Genomic DNA, 20,787 nt, shown 5'->3' with positions numbered 1-20,787 from the left:
GAGGAGGAGAGGGGAGAGAGAGATCAGACTCTGATAGGGGAGGGAGAGAGAAGTTTGTAGTATATTAATTAGATTGGGGTAAAAATGTCACTTGTGTTTAAATTGGGTAAAGGGGGTTAAAAAACTCTTAGTGGAGCAAGTGGGCAATTTTTATGTTAAAATTGGGTAAGTGGTCATGGCCCCTTATAGTTATCTATTATCGCTCGGCTATTTATTATGAGTTTGAGAAGATTTTGGCGTGCGCGGCCACGTCATCGGAATATATTTATTCTCTCATGAGAAATGTGTGGAAGCCTTATGGATTTACTGATTTTGAATGTTTTCCTCACAACACACAGGTCTTTCTGTTAGTGTCTCCTCCTCACTTACTTTGTGTTTGTGAGTGGCAGTTGAGGTGATTTATTCTCCTCCTCACGTGAGTGGTAGTCGAGGTTATTAGTTCTTCTCCTCACACAATCTATGTGTGAGTGGCAGTCGAGGGTAGAGTCTAAGGGCTCCTTTTGGTGGAAAGGAAAGGAATCATTTTCCTTTCCATTGGGAAAATGGATCCTGGGTAGGTTGGGGGGAATCATTTTCCACCTCTTTTTCCTTTCCATTGGGAAGCATTTTCCCTTCCATTGTCACTCCCAAACACAGGAAAGGAATGACATTCCTTTCCCAATGCCCAAAATCTGTGAAACAAACACAGCCGTATGGTAAAATCTCTTTCCCATATTATTTATTTATTTACTTTAGCCAGCGGGGCTGGATTATTTATTTTCTTATGCTCTTTTGAAGTTAAGGAATTAAATTTTCTAAATCTTGCATGCATCGGAAATTTATTTTTCCAAAGATAAATTGTGGGAAAATATAAAACTCTTTCCTTCTTCCTTTTGTTATAATTATTAACTTTTGTCCACTCACGCTAACATTTTTTCTAAATGCTTTCCCCCTAGGCCCTTCAGTTTCAAATGCCCAGTTCCAAGGCCGGTCCTAAGATTCTAACGGCCTGAGGTGAAGAATTAAAATGTGGCCTCCTATATATATATGTGTGTGTGTGTGTGTGTATTTTTTTTGCGCCAAATAACAGTATAAAATCATGTATTTTGAATAAAAGTAAATATGAAATCAACAACAATACAAAAGTATATGAATATTTATTCCTTGCATAAAATTCTGAATTACAAAACTAGGTAAACATAATTTTTTTTTTTATGGCTGGAACCCAGTGGGAGGCTAGGCCATCACACCTTTAAATTTACAAAGCATCACTTAAACCTTGCTCTTCTCGCATTTTTAGCTGCGAAAGTACAAATAATGTTGTCATAATCAAGTTTATCTCCCATATTTTTTTCAATAGATAGCATAGATAAACCATTCAATCTTTCTTGTGACATGGTTGACCGAAGATAAGATTTGATCAATTTCAACTTTGAGAAACTTCTTTCTGCAGAAGCAACTATGACCGGTATAGTCAACAAAATTCTATAAGCAATCCAAGCATTTGGGTAACAACTCTCCATCTCCTTTAAATAATTCAACACTTCAATTGCCCTTTTTGCCTCCTCTGGTAAAGTGTCTTTTAGATAGTTCAATTCTGAATATAGTTCTTCCCCATTAATGTCAGAGATCCCGCCATGTGTCAAAGAAGTTTCAAGATTAGCACAATACTTCTTCAAGCTATCATTATCTGAACACTTCAACTTCTCTACATCGAATAAGAACCCAAAAAGTTCTTCATATTTTTGAAACTGTTCAAACCGAGTTCTAAGTGAAGAAAGAGCTTGATCAACTATATATGTGAAGTAATTAACTCGGAATGATTCTTCAGGTGATTGTGTCACTTCTTCACTAGCACTCTCATCAAATTGTCTCTTTCTCCGAATGACTCGCTTTTCACGAAATACAGCTTCAATCTCCATTTCATTCGCGATCTTCTTAGAGTCAATCATGGCCTCCTCAAACCCAATTTCTCTAAAATTCTCAAGAGAAGAAATAAGTTTCTTTAGTTCTGTGATGGCAAAATCAATATGCATGTCTTCAGTTTGAAGAATTTTGCTAACAGTATTGATGGCAAATAATAACTTGTACCAAATAACCATGCCAAGCAAGAATTCAAAGTTCTCCATTTCAGATATTGCTAACGACTCAGCTTCACTCTTTGTCTTCGGATCTTCACTAACTTCTGCCATGTGAATTAAAGCATCTCTTATTTTACGAGCTTGAAATCTTATGGGTTTAACACTTTCAACATGACTCTCCCAACGTGTCTGTGACAACGGCTTAACTGTAAGACCATCCACAAAATCTTTGAAAACTTGCCCTCGCTTTTTAGATGATGAAAACAATGAATATATCCTTTGAATCACTCCAAAAAAAGACATAGCTTTGGGACAACAATTTGCCATATCACAAAGTGCAAGATTGAGATTATGACAACCACATGGAGTGTAGAATGCCTTAGGATTTACTTCAAGAAGCCTCTTTTGAACACCTTTGTGTTTTCCTTTCATATTAGCTCCATTGTCATATCCTTGTCCTCTTATATCATCAATATCAAGTTGAAGAGTGCTCAATGCATTTGTAATCTCAGTAAAAAGCCCAAGACCTGACGTATCATCTACTTTCAAGAATTCTAGCCAGAACTCTTCTACCATTATAGGCTTTGAAGAAACCTCCACACACCGTACTACAAGAGACATTTGCTCTTCATGACTTACATCGGGAGTGCAATCCACAATAATGGAAAAGTATTTGACTTCTTTGATACTTGTAACAATTGATTGTTTTATCTCACTTGCTAACATTTGTATCATTTCATTTTGAATTTTGTGACTGAGATAATGGTAGTGTGTCTCATGACTTTGAATGCGTCGAACATGCTCTTGCATTGTTAGATCAAATTCAGCAAGCATCTCAATCATTTGCAAAAAAATTCCATTATTCTCCACATAAAGCTTCTCACTATCTCCACGAAATGCCAAATTATTTTTTGCAAGTCTTTTGACAACAACAATTATCCTGAGTAATACTTGTCCACAATGCTCTTTCTCTTTCACAATCTGTTCTTGCCAGCTTTTATCAATTGTCTGATTCTTTTGTAGTCTCTTTTTCCATTCAATCCATCTACTCATACAATAAGCATGCACATTACTTGTTTCATGACCCTTAAGCCTCCGACCAAGGTTCTTCCAATCTTTGTATCCTACACCAGCTATGTTGGCCAAATTAATTTTCTGCTCGTCCTTCTTAAACAACTTGCAGCAAAAGCAAAATATTCTATCTAGAGACTCTGAATACACTAGCCAATTCCGATCTTGCTTCTCGCCATTTGGTAAATATCGAAAGAAATGTTCTGAAGAAAAATGTCTGCCTCTACTATCTTTGGGAAAATTGTAATCATGGTCTCTTTGAGGACCTCTTTCAACCAAAAAGTCTCTGATATTATAGTCAATCTTATCCCAATTACCTGGGTCATCAACATTCAAAGGAAAGTTAATTTGCTCATTGAAATCTTCATTTTGGACATCTTGATCCATACTATCATTATCTTCCTCATCCATGAGTTGATCTTCATTCTCAGTGTCAATCATATGCTCTCTTTCTTCTTCACCATGATTATCATGAGCATTCATGGGTTCATCATGTTGTTCATTATTATACTCATCTTCCTGATCATTCACCACATTTTGAACTGACGTTTCTGCCTTTTTGTTTCCCCCAAAATACTTATCAAGTGATCCAGCTAGAGATTGAGTTAATGCTTCTTGTCATTCCTTTTCTTTTCTCTTCTGAGCTCCAGACTTGTGTTTTCTAATGGGAGGCATCTTAACAATAAAGAATCGATCTTGTTTGATGTGAGAAATTTTCTATGCATACACAATCAATATATAGGGTTTAATTTAGGTTAGTTTTCCATAAGGAGAAGGAAAAGGAATAGTTATTCATATGGAAGAAGGAAAGGAAAAGTTTATATGGAAAAGGAAAAGGCAAAAAAAAAAAAAGAGTACTGGGCCACGGGTCCAAGAAAAATTACTTTCCCATAATTGATTGAAAAAGAAAAAAGACAAAAAGGAAAAAAAAAAAAAAAAACTGAAAGTGAAGTGGCTGGGAAGTGGCCAAGTGGGAATTGAATGGCCCATTAATTGATTGAAAAAAATTTAAAGAGAGAAGGCCAGACCGTGATTCGAACCTTGGTGGACAAGGGAACAGTTTGGCTTCCCTTCCGCTGGAGCAACGCGCGGCTTTGTGCTTATTACAGCAAATAGTAATATATATATTATTTTTAGCTTATATACAGAAAATCCAAATTCCGGAGGCCCCCGAGAGCCGGTGGCCTGAGGCGGCTGCCTCAGGCGGCAGCCCTGCCCAGTTCACAGCGTTGCTGCCCGGCGCAATAGGAGTGAGCCATAATGACCGCACCTACTTCCGTTATCTCATATAGTAGGTTACCTGTTTAACCTACTGAACCTTATATCAATTTCTGTTTTTAGTTTGCTCTGATTACTATGGGAATTGTGACCTAGACTTGTAATGAATTATATTTGAGGTCTATGACCTAACTTTGGTGAATTGTTATATCTTAATTATGGAGCTTCGTTGGGCTTTTAAGTATTTGAAATACTGTTTTTTCTCTTTGATTGTGAAGTGGTTTGGAATATGGGAGCAGGATGGCTCCAGGAGGATACGGCTGGGTCATTAGAAGTGTTTGTGGTTTCTTATAGGTTTGGGTTGCCTACTTTCAGGGGAGGTTCTGCCAAAATGTTTAGGTAAAATCTTCTTTTAAGGTGGGTCCCGCAGGGCCACTTTGGATTTCAAGGTGAAATTTGGGGCGGGCTCTGTCAGGTTGATTTCTGCAAGTGAAGACACAGGGTGTTGGCTTTGGAGGAGAGAGACTATCCCAGAGGCAGAAAAGAGCATCTTCAAGCGCATATACCTTACATACTTCAGGTTGGTGCTTTGGCCCCCGTGTTTCACTGTTTGCTTGTGTGTTGTGTGTTCTTGCCACTGTGATAACGTGTTTGAGGGTCTAGAAGGGCTTGTGTGAAACTTGAAAATTTTTGTTCCCTGCCTTGTTAAAATCTTAAGGGTCCTTGAGCCAAAGCACCAAAATGAGCCAAAATTATCTCATTTACCCCAGCAACAGATTTTCATTCCCAGATACCCAATTTAATGTTAAATGACAATTTTACTCCCAGCTAAATTAATAAACTACCCCTATGCCATTGATCTCTCTCCTCCGATTTGAAACTCTCTCTCTCTCTCTCTCTCTCTCTCTCTCTCTCTCTCTCTCTCTCTCTCTCTCTCTCTCACATCCCTCTCACCAGATCAAGAAACCAAGTCAGAGTATGAACCATGAGGGTGGTCCAACACCGACTGCTGCCTCAACTGGTAATGCGTTAGCTATCAGCCTTCAGCTCGCCGTGTCGTCGACATTAACCTCCGTGGCGAGTCGACCCCATTCTCTCCAAGTCCGGCCAGTTCGGCTTAATCGCCCCCGAGATTTGCAACCTCGACAGCCCCACCACCCTCATCCTCGTCGATTGGAAGGGAATCGCCGACCCAGGCCCTTCGGCGACTTAGACCACGAAGACGACGTCGTTTGTAGCAGTGATTTCAGATTTCTTCAACTGATCTCCTCCGTCGATGGTGACTCAAAGGCCGAGAACGCTGCGGAAGCCGGAGATTTGAGGTTGAGAGCACTGCAGAGGCTGGATATTGGACGACGACGCGCCGATTAAATCCTGGACTAACCGGATATGCAAGGCAGAGAGAGAGAATTTCGATTTATTGACGTGGGTGTCCATAACATTTTCTGGGTGCCCAAATCAATTCCTTTTTTTTTGTAAACTATGGGCAGAAGAAATCCTAGAAGGAAAAAAAAACGTTTTATTATCTTGTAATAAGGAGGCAGAAAGCCAGGAAAGAAAGAAAAAAGTTCTATTAAGGAGCAATAGACGTCTATTGGGGGGCGATAAATGTTTTGAATTGATGTAATCTCTTCCTTTTTTTCATTAATCAAAGTTTTATTTGTTTAATTTTACGTAGATTAATTTCCATTCCGGCTACCAAAAATTCTATTGGAGGGCAATAAAGGATTATGGAACCTCGCCGGAAATCTCCAAAAAGGTTGTCGGAGATTTCATATGGGGCTGGAGAGGTTTATTGCCCCTCCGAATAAACCTCTATTGCCCCCCAATAGATATAGGGATGGAGAGGTTTATTGCCCCTCCGAATAAACCTTTTATTGCCCCCAATAGACGTCTATTGGGGGCAATAGAGGTTTATTGCCTATCAATTGGGGGGCAATAGAAGTCTATTAGGGGGCAATGAGGGGCAATAGACGTCTATTAGGGTTAATAAGCATTTCCGGCGACCTATGAAATCTCCTACGACCTCTTTAGGGACCTCCGGCGAGGTTTTCAGAAATGTCCGGTAGGCGGCGGTCGATGATCGAAATTCGGCTACCAGTGACCAGATTCCGGTGAAAATTACCCAGAACCAGAATCTGGTGACTAAAATCTGACGGCCTGTGACGAGGCTCCGGCGAAGTCTCCTATGGTCTCTCTCTCTCTCTCTCTCTCTCTCTCTCTCTCTCTCTCTCTCTCTCTCTCTCTCTCTAAGTAATAAAGGGGTGAGGGTAAAATAGTCTTAAAAAAATAAAAAACAAAAACAAAAAACTTAATAGGGTATTGGAGAAGACTTCCTTAGAGTGTTTTTGGTAAGGGAGAATTAAAAAAACTTAATGTGGTAAGTGGGAAAAAAAATCTCAAGAAATGGGGTAAATGGACAAAAACCCAAATCTTAAAAACTTAGCCGCGTGACGAAAATAGATTCCCGCAAATTTTAGAACAAAAGTTGTAACACCAGTTAATTTAAGGACCAATGTTAGTAATATACATGTAAATTAGTAAATTTTAAAATTGATGTTAACGTACCTTTTTACATCGCGTGCAGATCCAACCGATTTAAATGATGTGATATGTTTATTAACATAATTCTAGTAGTGAGTCAATTCATGGACAAACCTCGGATGCCACACCACAATGCAGCTCATAGAGTCTTGAGGTATCTTAAACAAACACCGAGCCATGGAATTTTATTATCAGCCACAAGTTCAATTCAGCTAAGAGCTTTTTGTGATGTCGATTGGGCACGTTGCAAGGACACTAGAAGGTCAATTACTGGTTATTGATATTTCTTGGTCAATTACCTATCTCTTGGAAAACTAAGAAGCAAACAACAGTTGCTCGATTGACCACGGAGGCAGAATATCGTTCCATGGCAACGTCATGCTGTGAAATAACTTGGTTCAAATATGTCCTAAATGATTTGAGGATTAGGCTTTCACAACATGTCATCTTATATTGTGATAATCATGCGGTACTCCATATTGCTTCAAATCCAGTTTTTCATGAATGGACTAAGCACATAGAAATTGATTGTCACTTGGTACGTGAAAAGCTTCAAGAAGGCATGATACGAACTACTCATATTCGAACAACTGATCAACCAGCAGACTTGTCTACTAAAGCTTTGAGTTCATCTCAGTTTCAAGCTTTACTTGGCAAGTTGGGTGTCATTAACATGCGCTCCAACTTGAGGAGGAGTGTTAAAGAATGCTAAAATCAGGTAACTTGACCTTAGCAATCTCTGTGAATATTGATTGTAGCAATTACCTATAATCAATTGTAGGATTGTGATTGACAACTCTAGATATTTCTTTCCTTGTTTGTAATACGTAGATTAGGCAATCAAGTCAATTATAGGCTCTAATGTAGGATCATGTCTTTTGACTCCCTTGTATATAATTCTGTACAATTCATTGAGGAAAGTAATCAAAACGATTCAGCCATTCAGTTTCTTTAGCTAAACCCCACTTAACGCTACGCCTTTCATTCTAAGACCAAGCACAGAAACAAGGAGTCAGTTGATGGGAATGTGGAGGAGAGCGGCCAGAGTTGCACATGTTAGAGGCACCGTTATGGATTGAGTTCGGAGATAGATACGCATAGAGTGCAAAAAATAATTTAGTTATTAATAGAGCATAGAAAACTAGAAGAGTAACCATGAAGGCCATAACAAGTTAACCGAAAAAAGCTAGCACTCACCTTGAAGGCCATAACAAGTTAACCGAAAAAAGCTATAATTATGGAAGAGTAACCATGAACGTACATATAACAAAAACTGAGCTTCTCCAAAAAAGGAAACAGAGACCTCGTTACCTTTCTGCAATAAGATCCGGAGTTGAACGATAGTTCTCAAAGTTCAAAATTTTAATAATTTACCTCCTTGTGCTTTCACGAGTCTTTACCTATTTGATGGAGCTGCCAGTCATAGAAGAGTAATTAACTTGACTATTAAGGGTTACCTAAGTCGCGGACTTTGAGTCACCATTTTCGAAGTCTTCGCAATTAATGCAAGTATTGATCAACTTTAATTTAATTATTCAGTGCCCACCTAAACAACAAATGCTTACGACAACTTTCCCTCTGTCAGTTAAGAATTTCTAGAGCCATCCATCTGCTTTAAAAGGAACAGGTTTGCTGCAAAAACGACACTAACCCAAACCAAACTCAAATCAATTTCTATAGATTCCCCTTCTCACCATTGATCTACTACTGCAAAGTTCACTCTCAACCCTCCCTCAGCTAGGTACAATATATAGTAATGTTAATTTCCTTTTTCATTGCTATCTTGGTAGGGTGTCTATATACTCATTACATGCAGTTTGTATTTTATTCATTTCGTTCTTATTTCTAGGTAATTAATTTGATTATATGCTCCATTAACTGCAACTTGTTTCAGCCTTTTCAGGAGATCGAACTGATCAGTTGGGGATTGATCATATATAGCACTCATGTCTGCAAATCGTAAGAGTAAAGACTATACAGTTATTAATATCGGCAAGAAATGCAAGAAATGCATCTTCAGAGTTCCTAACGTGCTCCGGAGACAAAACTCAGAAGCATATACACCTGACGTTGTTTCAATCGGACCTTTTCATTATCGAGAAAAGCGAGGTAAGGAGGAAGGTAAAGGTGGCAAAGAAGGCAAAGGCGAGGGAGATTTCCAACTCGTGGAACGAGTGAAAGAGAGCTATGTGAAAGAAATTCTCTCAGATATGAAGAATATAACTTTGAAAGAGTTGACCGCAGAAGTCATCAAGCTCTCAGATCAAAAGAATGAAGGCGCGTTTGAGCAACGCGCGCGCGATTTTTATGCAGAACCACTTGATCATATTTCCTCTGAAGACTTCATCGTGATGATGATAGTTGACGGTTGCTTCCTAATTCAACTGTTTCGGAAGTGTAACGATCCGAAACTCAGGGCCTTTGATGACCCAATATTCAACATGGATTGCATGTTTCATTTCCTATGCCATGACATTTTGCTCCTAGAGAATCAACTACCTTGGTTTGTTATCCACATTTTGTATGACCTTACCCATGATATATACCCTGATGAAGCTTCCCTCTCTACTGTCATCATGAAAGCGCTCAGCATACTACCATCACTGAAGCAAAGTTGCTCATCTTATAATAAGCATCTCCGCAGACACAAGCATCATTCTGATATTGATTATCTGCACATACTTGATCTGGTAAGAGCTTCCATAGTTGTTCCATTAAGGACCATAGAAGAGAGAGCGCATAAAGCAGCTGAAAACCCTGAAGAGCATGGAGTGCACTCTGGGAACAAAGACAAGAGAGACAATATTAAAGTTGTTCATGAAGCTATCTTTGACCCAGATCTACATCAAATTCGTACAGCAACCAAGCTCTCAAAGGCAGACATCAAATTCAGAATGGTAAAAAAGGAGAGCATAATGGATATCCGATTCGAGGAGGGTGGGTGGTTCTGCAATGGGATTCTTGAGATTCCACAACTAAACGTTGGAATGTCATCGGAAACATTATTCAGGAACCTCATTGCAATTGAACAATGCTACCATGGTTATTCAAACGAGATAACATCTTATGCCATCTTTATGGATAACCTCATCTCTTCAAAGGAAGATATGGAATTGCTTGGCAAGGAAAAAATAATAGGTAATTGGATGAGTGATGAAGATGGTTGTAAGTTTTTCAACAACCTTTACAAGGACATCCCGCATAACAAGTTCTACTATGTTGAGCTGTGCAAAAAATTGAATGATCGTTACAGATTGAAACGGTATACATGGTTGGCTTTACTCAAGATGGAAAAGTTTTCTAACCCCTGGAGAGCTTTGGCTTTTGGGGTAGCTATTATCGCTTTGACTCTCACCGCGTGGAGCTCGGCAAACAACATTCGGGTTAACTGGAATAAGTGAAGTTTACCAGCTAACTAGTTATTCACAATTGCACGCGCCTCACTTTCTTTGTGTGTGGTTGTTGTTGTTTTTGAGATATTTGAATGTAACTCTTAATATATGTCATTTTAATTACGTTGACGGTAATTTTGTTTTGTATGTCATTGAACCTCTGCTTGCATCTTAATAAGAAATTATAATTTTCTGCTTGCACTAAAAAGCAATTCTATTGCCTTTTCTGTCTTTGAAAAACGGAAAACTTTAATAAAGTGAGGGGGAAGACCAACCAGTCTTTGAAAAACGAAAAACTAGAACAACCAGTCTTTGAAAAACGAAAAACTTTAATAAAGTGAGGGGAAAGACAACCAGTCTTTGAAAAACGAAAAACTTTAATAAAGTGAGGGAAGAGACCAACGGAAGGAAATCAGCTGTACCCAAATCCTATATCCCAACTCTGTCCTCCACTAACATTTTGACACGTGGTTCTTCACTAACAGAAATTAAACACTGTGTATATTATTTTTATATTAAAAATAACATATAATTAAAAGCAATATTTGAAATACCATGTTTTGCAAACTCCTGCATTTCTTCGTTGCCAACTTCTCATCGAGTTCTTCATAGAAAAGTAAAATTTTGAGTCTTCAGTCATTGCTTTCCAAGGAATCCAAACAGAGTTTGGTCCCTTGTTTTCGCTCTCATCAAGCCAATGATAGATTTTCAATGCTCCAATCCTTCCCTATCAGTTGTAAGAAGAATGCTAGCAACCTTTCCCTCCAACATTCTTCTTTTTATCTTCCCCATTCATTTCTCGCCACGTGTATTCCGCTATCTCTAAAAATCAGATAATTAATAGGCAAAAAATACACATTTTCAACTTCCCTCTTTACCCCTATTTATCTTCACTTGCATTAATTTTCACATTTAATCTACTTCTTCTTTTTCTTATCTTCATCTGCATTAATTTTCACATTTATCAATTTCTTTTTTTTCTTCTTTTTTTTCATAATTTTTTTCTTTCTATTGACATAAGCATATATTCTCGTGTATTAGCGATCAACAATATTGTGTTCAATTTCTTCTTCTGCTTTCAATTTTACCATCACATATATCCTTAAAGACTTCTTCTTTGACATTATCACTGCCATCCATGTTTCTGACTACCATTGCTCAACAACATAACTTTGAAGCAATGGAACATATCTAGAAAAATTGTCAATGCCGTAAAGGAACCATCAAGGCATTAAGCACTTTGAATTATGACATGCTATAATCTTATTCTATTTTTGTTTGGTAGGATATGCAAGCTTTTAAGCCTTTTCATCCAAAATAAAGAATTGAAATAGAGCAGGACCTGATAAGCTTGATAATAAAGCAGTAATAGCATACTTAGGATATGTACTGGTATAGAAAACGTGAAAATACTAAAAGAGCAACCTGCAAAGAGGATGAACAAAAGACTTTGAAATGAAAAATGGTGCAAATACTAATCAATGACAGAGGAATCAAGGACAAAGTAGAATTTATGTCATGGCTATAACAACTGGTTAATAACTATGAAGCATATATAATACTATTAATTAACATATGATCAAAACCAGTTCAGCACTATTTGATCGAAGAGAAATTGATAAATGTGAAAATTAATGCAGATGAAGATAAGAAAAAGAAGAAGTAGATAAATGTGAAAATTAATGCAGGTGAAGATAAATAGGGGTAGAGAGGGAAATTGAAAATGTGTCTTTTTTGTCTATTAATTATCTGATTTTTAGGGATAGTGGAATATACATGACGAAAAATGAATGGAGAAGGTAGAAAGGGAAAGGTTGGAGGGGGGAGGTTGCTAGCATTCCTCCAGTTGTAAAAATCTTCTTTTATTCGACTAAGAAATCTGACAACCAAATTGCAGATTGGCTAGATAAAGATTTCAATTACTATCTGGTTTTGGTGAACCACAAATGATGTTAAACCCAGATTGAGCAATTGGAAAAACCCAGAAAATGAATTCAATGTTATCTTTCCATTTGAAGGAACCCAACTAATCTAACAAATCTTGACCAACAAAAAAAACTGACCTTGTAGCAGATCGAAAAATTGGGAATGCGTCTCATTTGGATTGGGGATTTGTAGATCTCCAAACTTGGCGAGGGATATGAGTCCCCTTAGTTCAATCTAACTGGAAAGTCCTTTGATAAAAGAAGAAGAGGAACTTGGAAGGGAATAAGCCCATTTCATATCCGTTTTTATCTATACAAATCATTATAATGTGGGAATGGCATTGAATTAGATGATTTAGGTTTGGAATTTTTCTTCTGGGCTCGATCGATCTAAAACCAAGAAAAAGAAAAATAGTAGAGTCTTTATTTTTTTTTTTAATACAGACTTAATAGAGTTAGTGGGGTGTTATAGTAATGGTTATGTGTCAAAATGTTATTGGTGGGACAGAGTTGGGATAAAGGATTTGGGGACAGCTAATTCAAATAATTTAAATTATTCTCACTCTTTAAGACCAACCAGTCCAACCAGTCGTCTGCCTGAACGTCATCCCTACTCCTTTGGCTATTCGCCATCTGTCAATTTCGATATTGCGATGACAACACGAACAACGATCACCAAGTTCACTATGTACTAACAGAGAAAAATAAAAAACAAAAAGGGTCTGGAGGCCTTCCACGGCTTAAATCAGCTCGAGCCGAGCCAATTATTCAAATTAAAGTCTTGTCCTTCTTTTGTAATAATTTACATCTTTGCCATTCGCGTTAGGTATATATGTGCAAGTGTCAGATTTTTTCTGTGTTTTTTTTTTTTTTTTACTCTCCGTTGGAAGCTTCTCAGCCAAAAGATCAATCAATGTGGTTTTGTGTTTTTTGACTTTGTTTCAGTTTTGATCGTTATTTGATCCCTAATTTGTGATTTTGTGGAAATCTGATTTTTTTTTTGTCTCAATTTTTGTGATTGTAATTCTTTCTGGGTTTTCTTATGAGTAGTTAATTCAAGTCTTGTATGTGATCGGTCAAGAACTGGATGCTTTAAAATTGAATATTTGATCATAAAGAGTGAGAATTTGAATCATATTGTGCTTACACAATTAGTAAATAGATTGATTATGCTGTGTTCGATATTGGGTTATCATTGATTTTGCTTGTAGGTTTCGCTTACTACTATTGTTCCTCTTTGAAGTGATTTATCTCTTAGAAGATCGTTCGAGGTTTGCGTTTTTTTTTTTTTTTTTTTGAGAAAAAGACAAATAACCATTCAATCATCTAGAAATCATACATCGGGAGGGACATAAACCAAACCCCCAAGAAACCTCGGTTACAGACCATCAGGCCAATGGGCTCAAACTCTAACCACCATACGCCCCTTTCCAAGGCTACTTTGAGTCTTTGACCATATGAACCCGAAAGCACCAGTAAAACCTCGTAGTCAACCGCAAAGAAGACAATGTCCTCTTCAACATAACAATTTTTAGTTTTTCATTATCCAAAAGATTCAAGCTTTTTTTTGAATTACACTTGCAATGGGCTGTGGCTTTTGATATTTTGAAACAACAATACCCTAGAGTATGGACATGTGCGTGGTCGGTCAATTTGTTAGTCTAGGTTGGTGTACGGATTTTGGCAAGCAAGAATTATTACAGCTGGTGATTGATCCTTTTTTTTTTTTTTTTTTGTGACAAGATAGAGCAAAGTTGCTTAAGTTACCAAACTATATTGGAATTGATTCTGAGAACACTCAGATTACACTGAATGAGTTGGGTTTGATTGGTTTGCTATTTTTGAGGTTTTAGTACTGTTGTTTGAATACTGTGAATCAAATATAATGATCATTGTGTTTACGAACACAATAAAGTTTATTGAAGGGTGATGACCATTGTCTCTATGTGGGAAACCATAAATCAATGGTAGTGTGAATTTGAGTGGTTAAAAAATAAAAATATATTGGGTCTGTTTGCAGTACCCGAGTACCGAGAACCCCTTTGTATGGAAGGATTTTGATTTCACCTTTGGTTTTATGTTTTCAGATCTATGTATTTGAAATTCTCGATTCCTGGCGCAATTGTTTAGAAGAAATGCTCAACATAGGATATTACAGAGGGTTGATAGAGACAGAGAGATTTTGCTATAATTGAATGCTCAGATGGTAGGTTGCTTTTATAATAGATGTTTCAAGTTAAGGTTTGAAATAAATTGGTTGGAGAAGTTATTTGAGATCCTTCGGTTTTATTCCTAAATTCTGAATGGATGAAATCATATTCTACTCAGAAACCTTAATCCAAATGGCCACAAGCAAGTGTGGATATTGATTTTCGCTCAGCTTTTCATTTCTTTTTTTACTTTTCTTCAGATACTGTGTACCCAAGTTTAATTTGAACTGACGTGTCTTTCCCTTCGAAGTTTCAGATGGTTGTGTTTTGACCGGAGAATGTTTATCTGAATATAGGTTGCTTCGTTACCTCAAATCATATAGAACTATCGTAAAAGGACAAGAGTAAAGATATGAGAAATTCCACTTGCTTCTTCTATATATTATTATTATTATTATATTTTTATTATCTTTTTTCGACTATTATGCAAATTATGAATTTTCACCTGCTCAATAATCTCACTGTCTTGAGACTAATCTATAACGTAGGATACTACATTCGAAGCCAGAAATATCTTTTCTCTGGCCATATCTTGTTTTTTTTTATCACTAATTAATGAATTGCAAATGCATTTAATTAAGGATTTGGATCCATTTTGGATTAAGTGATTAACTACCTTTAAGTTGTAAGTCAGCAATGTCACGCCCCGAATTTTGAATAAAGAAATTCAAATCCGAAACGCGAGAACAAACACAAGAAAACACACAAAGAAAATTTTTCATTTAAATTAAGCAACAAAACAACTGAGCTCACAATGTCAATACCAACTCATTCTTTAGAGTCACATATTACATTATAAATAGTTTACAAATTAAACTGAATGACAATTCAATAAGTAAACACACCCACCACAACTCACTACACAGCGGAAGACTTAAAACTAAGATTACCCTTCAACGTCCACGCTACCGAACGTACCCCTCAGCTTCGACGACGATTAATCGGTATTCTAACCTGCACAAAAAACCCTACACCATAGAATAGTGCACCGGGTTGAACAAAACAATCCCGGTAAGCTTTTTAAGCTCGTATGAGTAAACTCAATTAAAATGACTCACGTCACTCATGCTTATAATTCCTCAATTCGTGAGACAATTAAAGCATTAACATTTAATTCCACAAAAATATGCTTTCACTATCTCAGTTTAACAAAATCAATAAGCAATCATCACAACACAAACGTCAAGTTCATAATAATCAATATCATGCTCAATCATTTCAACCCAACTAACACCCACACGCTCTGTCTCTCAATTCATTTTATCTCTTTTGCCACAAACTCCAATTACACAATTAACTCCAAATATCTTAAACACTCTACGTCCCCACAAGGCCACAATTTATCAGATCACCAATTATTTGCCTCAACAGCATAACCACAAAATCACACTCACTCCCCTCAATATAAAGCGTTTGCCAAAATCATGACATCTCAACTCATTTCACGATCGCTACGGATCACAACCCACAACCTTACACACAATAAGAATTAAACAAAATCAGTAATCCCTGCATAGAAACTTAGTTCAGGAGATCACATTAAACAAACAAACGAAATCATAGTAATCCCTGCATATAGTTTAGTTTAGGAGATTACATTAAAATCAAACAAATGAAAAGAAAAAAAAAGTAGATAAAGAAATCACATGATAGAAATGAAAAAGAAATATATAAATAAATAAATCAAACACTCACGCTAAAACCAAGAATTCACCCTTCGATTCTGAATACTCAATCTCACAAAATAACTCGTTTCAATTGTAGCCCATCACCGCCTAGGGTTATGGCGTCCAATACTCTCCTCAATCGTAGCCCGTCACCCGCCTAGGGTTATGGCGTCTGACTTACTTACTCAATTGTAGTCCGTCACCGCCTAGGGTTATGGCATTCAATACTCTCCTCAATCGTAGCTCGTCACCCGCCTAGGGTTATAGCGTCCGACTTACTTACTCAATCGTAACCCGTCACCGCCTAGGGTTATGGCGTCCAATACTCTCCTCAATCGTAGCCCGTCACCCGCCTAGGTTATGGCGTCCGACTTACTTACTCAATCGTAGCCCGTCATCCACCTAAGATTATGGCATCCGATCCCATATCCTCACACTAGTCACCACACATGTATTCACACAGATCGTCACATAAAATTGTTTCCTTATCTCCCACAACCCCAACAAATGGCAAAACCAATTCCAAATAATATGTTCTCGTCTCCAAGCTATCATCAAAATTGAATCCCACATGCTTAATAAATTCCCCAAATCATGAATCAATCAAGTCATACAAATCGACACCACAGTCAATAATGATCCAAGTCTCTCATGGACAATAAATGAAAGGATCACACTTTACTCAATTACTCTTTATCAACATCAACTCAACAATATATGATAATTTATATTTTCAAGATCGAGAAATGATCGGAATGATAAATCAATCAATCAAATCAATACTTCACCCAATGCCATATCATTCAATATATATATTCCACGTAAATATATATATATACGTAGTCACCCACACAGGAATGACTACTAATACCAACTATAGTTCACACGTAGTAAAAACCGAGAAATTCCTTTTTATATACTTAAAAACTCATTTTCTTAAAATCATTTTTCAAACATAACAATTAAATGTAATTAATGAATTTCCGTTCGTAAATGAACCATGTGAGATTTACTCTCCTCCAATCCCGCTGCGTCTTCTTAACAGCTCAAAATACAATTCACAATCGTTCGCCAACTCAAACGTCAATCACCTAATCACATAGGGTCTCAGCTTAGCACACCATTCATAAAACACACTTATACGAAGATCCAGCGGTCGCATCTTCACCGGTGACCACACAAAGTCATCGGGACAGTCCTACGATCAATAAATCAAAACTACAAGTCTATCAGACAATCCGATCTTCACAGATCAAAAATCGAACGATCGAAATCGATCGAAATTGTAAAATTCATAACTTAATCATACGATCTCCAAAAATTACAAAATACATATCAAAATGCTCGTATCGACGAGTAGATCGAAATCAGGAACAGAAACCATCCCTGAGGTGGCCGGAAACAGCCGGAAAACACCACCAAAGTCTGAATTTGGCAAAACTCACAACATGAAAGTTCTTCATCTCAACTCCTATTGAAATATACATAACTAGCACAAAGTCTGAATCAAAGTCATTTGGCAGGAATTTACCTCGCAAGTTTTGAAAACCGATGAACCCTAGATTCCCAATCTTCAAAATTCGATCACCACAGATCAAATCGCTGCAAACCTTCTTGGGTGTAGCTTCTACTTCCTCTGGGCTAGAAAATCCCCCAAAGAACTCGAGCTATAGTGGCCAGAGGTGGGAGAACCAAGGCCGACGATTTGAGCCGATTTGCAGCTCCACCGTGCAACTTCTCGGCCTTGTAGCGTCGTCTACGGTGCTTCCCATGACGAATCACCACCACAGACGTGTAGAGGGGACTGAGGAGAGCAGGATTCCCTTTGGAATTGAAGCAAAAGGTGGCCGGACGAGGAAGAAATCGGCCGGCGAAGGTGAGAAGGCGAAACTGAGCTCGGGACCGAAGAGAGAGAAAAGTTTCCCTTTTTGGAAACTTCAAATTTTTCTGATTAATTTTCGGAAAAATCCTATATATACCAAAATGGAAACTTTTTCCGACGGCCATAACTTCTTCATACGAACTCCGATTTCCGCGTTCCATATGTACGAACTCGTATTGACGCGCTCTACAAGTTTCGTGAATCATAGAATCTAAACGTATAAAAAGTCAAACTTCGTAACCCCCTAAAAAGTGCACTTCGAATAATTATTCGCCCGAAAATAATTTCACTCCACCCTCGAACCACAAAATCGTACAAACGAACACTTTATTAATCCCAGGAAACATTTTGGAATTAATAACAAATTTCTGAGGTCTTACAAGCAAGCTATATCCTAAATTCCTAATATATCTAGGTCATTCATGGGCTTGGTTTATATCTGTAATACTCTATTGCTTATTGCTAAATCTCACGTATTCTTAGTACTTACTTGAAGTGGGAGTTTCAGGAAGACTATCAAGAGCTTTCAACAGGTAGGCTTCTTTATCTGGATCTGTTTTGTTGTTTAATGAATGGAAGTTATTGCCTTTTGGGCTCTTTTGTTGTTTGCATATGAGGAAATAGGGAACAAAATCAAGGATGTTTAAGTCTATTGATAGAGGTTTCATATTATGCAATTTAAGTTGATTGAGCTACTTTGGTTGCACCGAAAATGAGGGAGTTAAATGAAAAAATTAGAAAGAAAAAGAATTTACTTATACTAAACTTTAAACCCTAACAATCAGGGATTGTTTTCAGAATTCGAGTTCTCTCAATATTGTGCATGTTTTGCACAATGCATACTACTGAGAAACTTGAATTCAGGAAAGAATTTCGGACTTGGGGTTTAGAGTCAGTATACATAATGAAGAAACCTTCTTTCCTTCTCTTCTCTGCTTTCTCATTTATAAAAAAATAGACAAGTCTGGATCTGTATAGGTCTATAGAGCTGTTGAACACACCTTAGTAATTGCTATTTGCATATGTTAACTGATTTCATATTCTTTTGTCAGTTTAGTTTGGTTTGTCAATTGATCCCGATCGAGTTTGTTCGTCAAAATATAGTTTTTGTTGTAGAGAATTGAATAATTATATTGTATTCATCTCACCATGAGGTTTATATAGGGTTACATCATATATACAAAAGGCAATACATAATAGCTATACTAATCAATCGCACATTACAAGTATGTCAATCGCATACATTACAAGTCTGTCAATCGCATACATTAAGCAATACCTATTGCATGAATAGTCATTATCATTTACAACAGTTTTCTCCTTTTCTGTGTTCTTTTGTTTTGTTTTTTTTTTTTTTTTGCAAAAGAAATTTCATCTATTATTCTATTGTTTAAACCACTTTGATGTGGGGGGTTTGAATCTAAAACTATTTACAACCACTTCAATTTCTTTTTGCAGGTATAGTTATGGGTTTAGGAGTTTATGTTCTCAGTTTAAACTACTTATATAATTGGTTAGCTTAATCAAGTGTAGGTCCTTCCAAAAATAAAAGAATCTGGTATATAGTGGTAGCAAAATCTTATTGAACATGATTTTGGATATAATAGGATTTATGTGAAGGTTCAATTTATATGCACAAGGACTTTCTCTTTGGAAAGTAAAACTGAGAGCTAATAGCTTTATATGGGTAGTTTTTTTGCCAGGTTTGTGGATTGTTAAGCATTTCTTAACAAGTATAGGGCAGAAAGCTTTAGGAAAATTTTAGAGAATTTGGGCTGAAATGCATAAAAAAGAAAGAGAGAATGAAAGAACTTTTGCCATTTTTTGACATGAGGAGTATTGTGTACTGGTCTATATATGTGTACAAAGCATTCTACCACTTCATTCAAAGTTTGAAACTAAGATTTTGAACTACCTCCCTTTTCCCACAATGCCAAACAAAAATCTGAAAAGGTAACTCTCTCATTTACACTGCATATTCAAAAATTTTCTGCCTAATATTTCAGCCTCAGTACTTTCTACAGTATGCTATTTAGTTTTGACATTAACAGCATATCTTGGAATATCATTGACTTCTGAAATCATTTTGGTACTTCTAGATCACATTCTTCAGTGATAATTGGCTATATATTATTCCTGTACTGTTTTGATTCTGTTATGCATTTCACCTAACACATAGTAGTGAAAGGTAGACATAAGTGTTTGAATCTTCAAAGCCGAGAAAGAAAAGTTGTAGTTATGGAGAAGAGGATTGCAAAATGTGAGAGTTTGCACTTTTCTTGCATACTCTTGCAAAAGGAAGAGTTGATCCCGTACTTAATTTGATATTCAACAGCGGAAGTTTCTCATTCAGAGGAAACAACTTGCTATTAGTTATTTCAGATTTCAGTTTAGCTTCTGTTTAAAAATTTTGCATTTAAATTCTATGGATTTTCAGCACCACCAGTGGAGAAAGAACAGTAAATTAAATAGAATAGAAAATTAGTTTATAGCAGCTCAGAATAATTTGGTGTTGTTTGTATATGATAGGCAAGAATTGGCACTCACTTTATCATCTCTGATTATGGATCTTCTTCTTCCTTTGTTACCCTTCTACTATCTCTAATTTACTGAACCATAATCCATCCAGTACAACTTTAATCTCGTATCCCTTTCATTTATCTTTTGTGATAACTTGCTTAATCTTATACTGTTATAGTGACCACCAGTGACAACCAATCTCAGCAGCACACGAGCCAACCGAGGACAGCTCCAAAGATCTAATGTAAAGTTGGTTCGGATTATGAATGTAATGTATTTTTGTTAAAACTAGCTATTT

The 20,787-nt window shown here is 36.9% G+C and overlaps 2 protein-coding genes across 3 annotated transcripts; one reads left to right on the top strand and one right to left on the bottom strand.

Moving 5' to 3' along the window:
* Positions 1-1,247: 1,247 nt before the first annotated feature.
* On the bottom strand, positions 1,248-3,614 carry LOC112198668 (zinc finger MYM-type protein 1-like). Its single transcript, XM_024339800.1, has one exon. The coding sequence runs from the start codon at positions 3,612-3,614 to the stop codon at positions 1,248-1,250; it is 2,367 nt and encodes a 788-aa protein (XP_024195568.1).
* A 4,883-nt stretch (positions 3,615-8,497) lies between these two features.
* On the top strand, positions 8,498-10,420 carry LOC112197688 (UPF0481 protein At3g47200). Of its 2 annotated transcripts, none has more exons than XM_024338454.2 (2): positions 8,498-8,634; positions 8,788-10,420. In XM_024338454.2, the coding sequence occupies exon 2, from the start codon at positions 8,840-8,842 to the stop codon at positions 10,292-10,294; it is 1,455 nt and encodes a 484-aa protein (XP_024194222.1). In that variant the 5' UTR covers positions 8,498-8,634; positions 8,788-8,839; the 3' UTR covers positions 10,295-10,420. The 2 variants fall into 2 exon arrangements, with proteins under 2 accessions (XP_024194222.1, XP_024194223.1); XM_024338455.2 differs by having other exon boundaries at positions 8,500-8,634; positions 8,797-10,420.
* The last annotated feature ends 10,367 nt before the right edge of the window (positions 10,421-20,787 follow it).

This window comes from Rosa chinensis, chromosome 4 (assembly GCF_002994745.2).
Source record: "Rosa chinensis cultivar Old Blush chromosome 4, RchiOBHm-V2, whole genome shotgun sequence".
Lineage (NCBI taxonomy): Eukaryota > Viridiplantae > Streptophyta > Magnoliopsida > Rosales > Rosaceae > Rosa > Rosa chinensis.
This window is presented reverse-complemented; position numbering and strand designations above follow the sequence as displayed.